This window comes from Manacus candei, unplaced genomic scaffold, assembly GCF_025592945.1.
Source record: "Manacus candei isolate 608988 ecotype Guabito, Panama unplaced genomic scaffold, ASM2559294v1 h1tg000090l, whole genome shotgun sequence".
NCBI lineage: Eukaryota > Metazoa > Chordata > Aves > Passeriformes > Pipridae > Manacus > Manacus candei.
Genome location: NW_026138138.1, coordinates 456,615 through 465,707, shown reverse-complemented (window position 1 = coordinate 465,707; position 9,093 = coordinate 456,615). Strand labels below are relative to the sequence as shown.

Sequence of the window (9,093 nt, the reverse complement as noted above, 5' to 3'; positions counted from 1 at the left end):
AACAGTGGGTGCGACCGCGCCTCGAACCCCGCGAGCCCCGTCCTTCCCTCAGCCGGGGCACGGGAGAGAACCGGGACGGGGCGTGGGATGAGCGGGGCGATCGGGCAGTGGGATGAGGAGGGGGCGGTGGGATGGAGGGGTGGGGTGAGGCAGTGCAGTGAATGGGCAGTGGGATGGGATGGGATGGGCAGTACGATGGGATGGGGGGTGGGACGGGATGGGCAGTACGATGGGATGGGGGGTGGGACGGGATGGGCAGTACGATGGGATGGGGGGTGGGACGGGATGGGCAGTGCGGTGGGATGGGCAGTGCGGTGGGATGGGCAATGGGATGACGATCCCGGCCCGCCTCCATTTCCCGCCGTCACCTGACGCCTCTAATGGCGCCGGGCGGTCGCGCGCCCTCTCACGTGACCCGCCGCGCGTCCCACGTGACCAGCGGCCGCCGCGCCCCCTCCCCAGCGGCTGCGGTACCGCAGTCCCGGCCCCGCCCCCGCTGCGCGCGGCCCCGCCCCCCGCCGCGCGCGCGGCCCCGCCCCGCGCCGCTCCCTGCGCGCGCCCCCGCCCTCCCCTCACCGCCCCCCTGGCCCCGGCGGTGCGCGCGCGCGGCTGGCGGAGCCTCCTCAGAGCGGCCGGGGCGGGATCGGCGCTGACGGCACTGACGGGGCGGACGGGCCAGCACCGGCGGAGCGGCCGCGGCTCCCGAGCGGGCGGCTCCTCTTCCTCCCTCCTTCTCCTCCTCCCTTCTCCCTCCTCCCTCCCGCATCCTCCTCGCCCGCCTCCGCCCTCCTCCCCACGCAGGCACCGCAGTTCCCGGCACGGACAACATGGCGGCGGTGTCGGGGGCCGGGGCTGCGGGCGGCTCCGCCAGCGCCGGCGGCCCGGAGATGGTGCGGGGACAAGTGTTCGACGTGGGGCCGCGCTACACCAACCTCTCCTACATCGGCGAGGGGGCCTACGGCATGGTGTGGTGAGTGCGGCCGCCGGGGCAGCGCCCTTGCCCCGGACAACTCCCTCCCTCCCTCCCTCCCTCCCTCCTCCTTCCCGCCGCCCTGCCCGGCCCCGGGCCCTGTCCGCCCTTGCCCTCAGGGAGGGGGAGCAGCTCGGCCTTGCTTTCCTCAGCCCTGCCTCTCCCTCCGTGTTCCCGAGGTCGTCCCTCCGGCATCACCCTTCCTTCCCCTCCCTCCCTGCACCCCCCCCCGCTCCATCCCTTCCTCGGTGGGTGCAGCCCAGCGGCTCGTTTGGTTTCACTCGCCCGTTTGTTTTCTTTAATATTTTTTTCCTCTGGAGCGGGCCGCTCTCGTTGTTTCCTCCCGTCTCCGTAGTGCGATTGCGGGCGTTCAGGGAGGGAGGGGAGGCGGTGAGATCCCGCGGCTCTCCCCGTGCCCTGCCAGGGCTCACCTGGCTGCAGCAGCCACAGGTCGCGGGGGGGGGGGGGGGGGGGGGGAAGAAAAAGTGAATCTGAGCAGTACGAGTGCCCGCCCCTGCCTGGCTTTGCTCAGGACGTGCTGTCTGTGCTGCAGAGCCGGCCAGATTAGCGCCTGCATTAACGTGTGTGCAGGTGAAAGTTCTCTGCAGCCGTCCTAGCTCTAAGACTATTTTATGTTATGAAGACTTAATATTAAGTCTCGCTAAAAACGATCGTGTGTGTTTGCTTTGGGTAGCATCAGTCCTAAAGAGCGAGGTGAACGAACTGCAAAAATCGTGAACTACTGAAGATGTGAACTAACCGGATTAAGAGTGTGAGGTGGATTTTTTTAGCGATCTAAATGAGTTGCGGTGATGCTATGTGATGGTGTATCTAGTGACTGGGTTAGAAACCTGGCATGCTCAGTGACCTTACTGAGGATTTCATATTCTTTTATTAATAAAAGAGGTTAAAAAAACTCTTACTCCTGAAATAACGTATGGGATGCAGGTGAAAAACTCTCTCTTTTTTAATTGTTTTGTCAACTTTCTTCCAACAACGCCTGTTTCTTCAGCATGGTTTTTGACCAGAAGTACTAAATGAGGTTTACAGGCTATGACTTCATGAAAGCTTTATCAGCATTAATTTCTCTCTTTGATCTCTTGTAAACTAGTGCATTTCTCGGCAAGGGCTCCTCACAGCCTTCAGCTGTACGTTACAGATTTTTATAGCTGAAGGTTTTTGCACATAGTCATTGAATTGTGCAGGCCTGTTAAAATGAAGTCATCGTGTGTTTCGGGGTGGGAGCTTTCATCTAGGCCTGAGCTTAGCTGGGAGATAAGCCTCTCTCACAGAGTTTTGCGTTGTGGCCTTCACTTTTTTTTGCTGTGGGAAGAACCTTCTAAATGTAAATCAGAAATCCCATTTACAGTGTAAAAATATCCTTGTTACTGTTTTAATGTTAGAAATCACTGCAATATATCCAGTTCAAAACTTGTTGATGTAGCTTCTGGTATTTTATTATGGTTATTTTATCGTCTGAGCCTGGGCAAGGAAATGGGTGCAGATAGTCTTGGTTCTGGCTGCACTGGTTTGCACTCGCAGTCTGATTTGGGAAGGTACTTGGAAATAGTGCTTCCAGGGTGAAGTGCTTCCAAGGAGCCCGGCTCTCATCAGTGGCGTGTTAAATTGTGTTTCACTGACAGTATGAAAAGCTAGAATATTTCACCACAGATCAGGGATTGCAAGATGCAGCATGATGGCAGTTGATGCCCTTTTTTGGCATCACTGTGCCAGTGAGCAGATACAGGGGAAACAGGTCCACTTCTGCTCCTCCAAATGGTGTGTTGTAAAGTGTACACTGAAACTGTTTCCCCTCCAAATGCAAAAGGTTATCTTTTATTTGAAAACTTGTTCTAATACTTTGTATCTGCTGTGAATGCTATACAAAATTACTAACAAAAAATCCAAATCTCCAGTTCAGTTGAAATATGCACTTGGCTCTGGTGTGTTCTAAAATTATTAATGTAAAATCCTAGATTATGTATTTTGTGCTCTTAATTATTGCTCCTCTGCCTTGGGTGTGAAATGACAGGGAACAAAGTCTCGGTTTATACCATGTACTTGATAAGGAAAGTGTTTGATGCACTTGCTGTAGTTAAATGCCATAGCAACTGTACTTTATTGGAGTGACTCTGATTAAATGCAATTCCTTATCCATCACAGACGTCCAGGTTACGCAGTTTAGTGCCGTGTGTCTCATGTTTTGCTCTGGTTGCTAATGCAGTGAGGATCTGCAGAAGCCTCTCCCTCGGGGGTGGGGTAGAGGGCAAGCTGTGAGTATGCAGATGGAGATGTTTCCTGCAACTGCAAAATCCATTTAAATTTGAACACTTTAATAAAGGAAAGCAAAGCAGGCCCTGATGGTTTTGTTTTAGACCCACAGCTAATGTGGACGTCGTTGAAGATGATGGTTATTTACAAGTGCATTGTGCCATAAGGCTTGTTATATGGAAACCAAATATTTTTAACTCCTAAAATCCTTCACTCTTTTTCTTGTTTTTATCCTAATTATTATGTCTCTGGATTATTGGATTAAGGACTTGAAAAAATAAAATACTTTTGATTATATTAATAAAAGGGCAAATGAAGTATTCTTAGCACAGTGCTGTTACAGTCAGTCTTCCATTTTGATTTTGCAGCAAAGAGAATAATGTTTGAGAAAGATTGACTAGAACATAAAATAACAGCACTGGAAATAGAGGAAAGTGTTGACTGAAGAGACTGTACACGACTGTTCTCTCATCTGGATTTAAAAACCCTTAAAAGCTTTTAACTGTTTTCCCTAGTGCAGCAAATTTTTTACATAATGAGAATTTGAATAAAAATAAACTCAGCAGAGTAGTATATTTACTGCTGTGTTGTGGTTGTGCTTTCTCAGCTCCGTAAGCAGAAAAGGCACCTTATCAGGCAAACCCCCATCTTAATGTCCTCCAGTTAAGCTCTGCCGAAAACATCCATCCTGTGACACAGGATTGCTCTTACTCAGAAATTTTGTTGCAGAGTGTGAAGTGGGTAGGAAGTGGATCCCTGTCAGTGTCCCTTTTAAGCTATTTTTGTTTCAACAATTTTGCATGTGAAATTAAGGGATGAGCAGAGAGCAAAGTTTGAGCCAAGATCCTCAGCATTTCCTATGACTGCAGGACATTCTTTGAGCAATTATTTAGTCATACAGTCACATTTGTTACTCTGAATTAATTTATTCAAATATATGTCAATGTTGTGTTTATTGTTTTCTTCCCTCCACTTTCACTTAAGAGTTGTTAGTTGTTTTGAGGGGTTTTGCTGTAAAGTTCTTTATGTGACTTTCCCTTTCTTTCAGTGATAGGGGGTTATCAACAGAGTCAGTGGGATCCACTTCTAGACCAAGGGTGAAAGTTTCAGAAATACCTTTCAAACACAACAAACTGTGGAAGGTTTTTGAGATTGCTTCCTCCTCCCCTAATGCGGGATTGTTTTTTTTTAATTATTATTTTTTAAAGCAACTTATTATCAGGCCATACTTTAAACATGCTGAAACAGCAAAAAAACCATGATAGAGCTGAGCTCTAAATTTCCAGTGTGACTTGTTCTTCATCCAGTTGGTCAGTGGTAATTCGGCAAGGATGATAATTTGACAGTATGAAACAAGGAATTGTTTTGGAAAGAAATGGGGAATGGGAATATGATGGGGATGTTCTGGTTTATATCGTAGTTTTTGGGAGCCTTTTTTGTCATCAGGCTTATGTGAACATGAAGTAATATCAACGCTGCAAATAACTGCTCATAAATAAGCAGTTGAATGCAGATAAATGTAGTTGGAAGAAAACAATCTTGAAGCTCAAATCTTGCATTTCTTGGTCTGAATTTGACTTTGTTGTTACAAGGAGATCTTTGTGTTATTGATGTACAGTGCAAGAGTGATATTGGAAGTTAAGGCAGTCAACAGCTAAATGTTAAAGTAATACTGAAAAGAATATTTAAAACATTTGACCATAGGTTTTTCGAAGTTCTACTTCTCTCTACTGTCTCATGGAAGAGCCCTACTTTTAGAGCATGGAAATCTGAGAAGTATATTCGTAAAGAAACTAAAACCAGAAGGAAATCAGGAATAGAGTGATCTGCAAGGCATGGATATTTATATTAAAATATGAAAAGTTGAATGGGATTGATGGTTGTGTAATACTCTCTTTTGAGTTACATAAAAAGGTAGGGTTTGCATCCTCTGTGAGGGTCAGACTGGTGGTCTGGGGTGGACTGGTCAGTGGCAAGGACCCGAAACAGCCTGTAATGTTTTTTCTGCTAACTATTGCCTTGATCCAGAGAGAGAGAGAATCCTTTAATGGTAGAGTGAGTGCAGGAATTCGTGTCCCTGTCTGTGTGTGCTTTTAGGGAGCACGGGTAGGTGGTAATTAGCATGTTCTGTCGGTGTGATAAGGAGAACAGGGAGCTGATACAAGTTAGCCAACCCTCCTCGATGTGAGGATTAGAGGAGGGAATTAGGGAGTGTAATTGGTGGCTAGTTACCAGCTTCTTCCCTCTGGGGAGAACACCAAGGTGAGCACTTCCTTTCAGTTACTCTAACTTCTAGCCCTTACCTAACCTGACCTGGGAACCCAGAGGATCAATTAGAGCTGCTTTTCCTGCTCTCCCCAGTGAGGGACAGATGGTCCATGGGCAAGCTGTGCAGGAGGGATGGGCAGCAGCCACTGACTCTGTGTCAGAGCTCTCTTTAAGGTTTATGGAAGATGAGAGGGAGAACTTTTCCTGTCAGCCCAAAGCAATGGGATACTGGCTTCATGGTTGAAGAGTGCAGCTGACGGACACTTGCATTTTATAAATACACATTTTTCTAACACAGTATGAATCTAGCCCATGGAAACAGGCTGAGATAACTTGTGGGTCTTCTTTTAAGCATGCTTTATTAAGGAAATAAAGCTTATATGTTCACAGCATCTGATGAGATTTCATCAGTCCATCCATATATATGATTCTTGTACTTTTTGCCTGCCTTCCATCAAATTGGACAGATGGTACAAGTTTAGAGATGGAAAGTTTTTCTGCAAGTTTCATAAAAATAGGTATTTTATCTATGTGCTACTCCACTGAGGAAGAAAGTGCATTGGGGGTCACATATGATAAATCAGGCTCCCCCAAAGAGATGTGATGTGCCCTGGTTTCACAGATGGATTTATTAGTACTCTCGAGACCAGAAATGTGTAACTGTAGGACACCAGGCTCTGTTAGTTCAGAGGCTCCGTGTTTGGGTGTGGGGATCTACAGCCCACAGAAGAGTTGGTGCTTTACCAACTGAGTAGGTGAGGAGCTCAACTTGTGTTAAAAACTAGTACTTCACTAGCATTGTAATTTTTTTAATACTGCTTCTGTTAACGCTTTGTCATGTCTTTCAACTGTGATCTAGAAATGAAAATAACTGATGGATTTGATATTTAATAAAAATATTTTATGACATCTTGCTGTAGAATATTTCACAGCATGATATAAGTTGAAAGGGATGTCTTGAGGTCATGTAGTCCAACCTCCTACTCAAAGCAGGGCTGATGTCAAAATTAGAGCAAGTTGCTCAATGCATCCACTCAGTATTTCCAAAATCTCCAGGGGTGGAAGTTCCACAACATCTATGGGCAACTTCTGGTTGTAGTGTTAAACCGATTGCCCAGTGAAACTCTTGCCCTTAAAAACATGGGAGTTTCCCTTGCAGCCACTTGCAACCGTCGCCTCTGGGTCGCTTTTCTCTGGGATCCCCCTTTATTAAACTTAAAAGAGCAGTTGGATGTTTTACACCACCACCCTTTTTCCCCTCCTAGCCTATTTAAACCCGGTTTCCTCAATTTTTTTTTAATGTCATGTCCTTCAGCCCCCTGTGCATCCTAATGGTTTTCTGTTGGATTTGGTCCAGTACTGGGAGAGAGGAAAATTGGATGCAGTATTCCAGATGTGCCCTCCCAGCAGTAATCACTTCCCTTGACCTGCTGGCCACTCATGTAACGCAACCCAGTCCATGGTCAGCCTTCCTTGCTAGGAGCCAACACTGATAATGGATGAAGTTGGGTGTTGTTCTGGTAATTTGGAGAGTACTTTCGCTTAAAGTGATGTATTTTAGGAACTTTTCAAATAATGTCTGAACAAAACCCCAAACCCTGCAGCATGTTATTAAGCAATTTCGATTGTATTTGATTTTGATTTCTAGATCGCTCAAATGAAACATGTGGAGCTATAAGCATTATTTTTTAATATAACTTTTATTTTACTGTGTTCAGCAGTGTAGTTTGTTTCAGGTGATTTATCTGTATAAAATCTACATTCTGTTAGTTGTTTGGACAGTTATTAAAGGTGATGGTTAACTTGTGGATGAATCCTCTTTTCAGAAAGGAGTGTATTTTCCTTTGCTCTAGTACAACTTTTGTGAGTATAAAGAAGCTATTCTCAAACTCATCTTTTTGCAAGGTACATGAAAAGCCAAATACACTTTATTTCATTGTCAACTTTGATCAGGTAGGTTAATAAGATCCAAGTGGTAATAAATGTCACTAATTCAGATGAGGCTATTTGATGAGCTATTGGTAGATACTTTGGCAAGGTTTCTTGTACTCCATGGGTGTGCAGTGGTGGTTGGTTTCTGCTTCGGAAGCATTCCTGTCTCCACCCGTTTCCGCTCAGAAGAGCCAGCACAGGGGCAGCCTCAAGTCCCCTCAGCCCTCTCTGTATCCTGGTCTCCCAGGAGGCTCCTGGTGCCCCGGCTCCCTGCACGCTGCCAAGAGGTTGTGCTGTACCTCCCCAGTCCAGTTGCCTCTCAGGGGTGGATTAAATACTGGTTTGTACCTAATAGAACAATTTGATTTGGGCAGAATCTTCATGACAATCAGTTTTAGCAGAGCTGTGCACGTGTTTTTACTATCCATCTTGTTTAGCAGTACCTAAAATTATGACCACCTAAGTTCTGTTAAGGGAAAATCTCTTCGAAGTTCTCCTTTTGTATTTCAAAAGAATTTTCATAAAATACTGAAATACTCTGTGGTGATTAGAATGCAAATGAGAGTATTTGTTACATGGTGGAAAGTAATTCGTTTGTGTTGTGGGTATATTTTAAGTACCAGCAGCTCACAATTAGGCTTCCAGTTTATAACGTGCAATTACTTCATTTTGCAGTTTCTTTTAAAATTAGCAGCTGCCACTGCAGTACCTCACTTCTTGCTTGTTTGGAAGGAAGGCACCAAGTATTGCTGATGTGTCCTGAGTAAAAGTGCAGGTCATTTGAGCACCGCAAATCAATACTCGCCAAAATGCCTCAGTCCAGAATTTGCCCAATTTTACTGGGATTTGGATGTTGCAGAGTATCCCAAATGACATTCAGGCTGCCTTTCATGTTGAATTTCTTTCTAAGTGTTTCATAATTGTGAAATAGCTTTCTTTTAGCTACAGTAGCCAACTTATCTTAATGCTAACACCCCATCTGAACGAAACACCAAACTGTTAATATGCTGAGGGTTTACTGCTGGTGTGTTATTTTTAAAAAGATGGAAAAAACATTCAGAAAATGCCTTGTAAGCTGATACTGAAGGGAAGGAACTTCTGATATGGTGAGATGTACACTTGGTGCTGGTGGTTTGACTGTTTTGTTTTGGTTTGCAAGTGCAGTGCTAAACTGGCCATGGCAGGGTGAACAGTAGCAATGACCTTGCTTTCATCGGTGTTTTGGGAGAGTTTTCATTTTGCACTGATGTTTCTATGGGTTTAGGAAAACTCCTGCTTCTAAGGATGCATGGATGATTTTGTTCTACTTTCTCTTGGAGTGAAATACCATGAACTATCTCTTCTGAAGATTTATATAGTGTGGAATCAATTAAGTAAACTAATTACTAAAAAACAGAGTAATTGTCTGGATCTCATGTTTTTTCCTTTTTCTAAAGCTGATTTTAGGAGGAGTATTTGGAATATAAGTCAGATTAGAATGTTACTAGACAAAAGACTAAACCACACTGGGGGATTTGTTAATACCATCACCACTCAGCTCTCTGGTAGTGCTTTCCCTTCTCTCTAGGAAAAGGGAAATGTTTCCTGCGCAAATTTACGGTGCCTGCTTTGCTGCTGGGAAGGGTGGTGGTTGTTTTCCAGGCTCTGGAGTA

At 45.4% G+C, this 9,093-nt stretch overlaps 1 protein-coding gene across 3 annotated transcripts in view; it reads left to right on the top strand.

Moving 5' to 3' along the window:
- Window positions 1–596: 596 nt before the first annotated feature.
- MAPK1 (mitogen-activated protein kinase 1) overlaps window positions 597–9,093 on the top strand; it is a 47,693-nt gene continuing 39,196 nt past the window's right edge. For all 3 annotated transcript variants that reach the window (XR_007899907.1, XM_051767969.1, XM_051767968.1), the window contains exon 1: window positions 597–970. Coding sequence is in view for 2 of the 3 variants with exons in the window: in XM_051767969.1 (XP_051623929.1) it covers window positions 828–970 (143 nt within the window). In the remaining variant the exon portion in view is untranslated. The remainder of the gene's footprint in view (window positions 971–9,093) is intronic.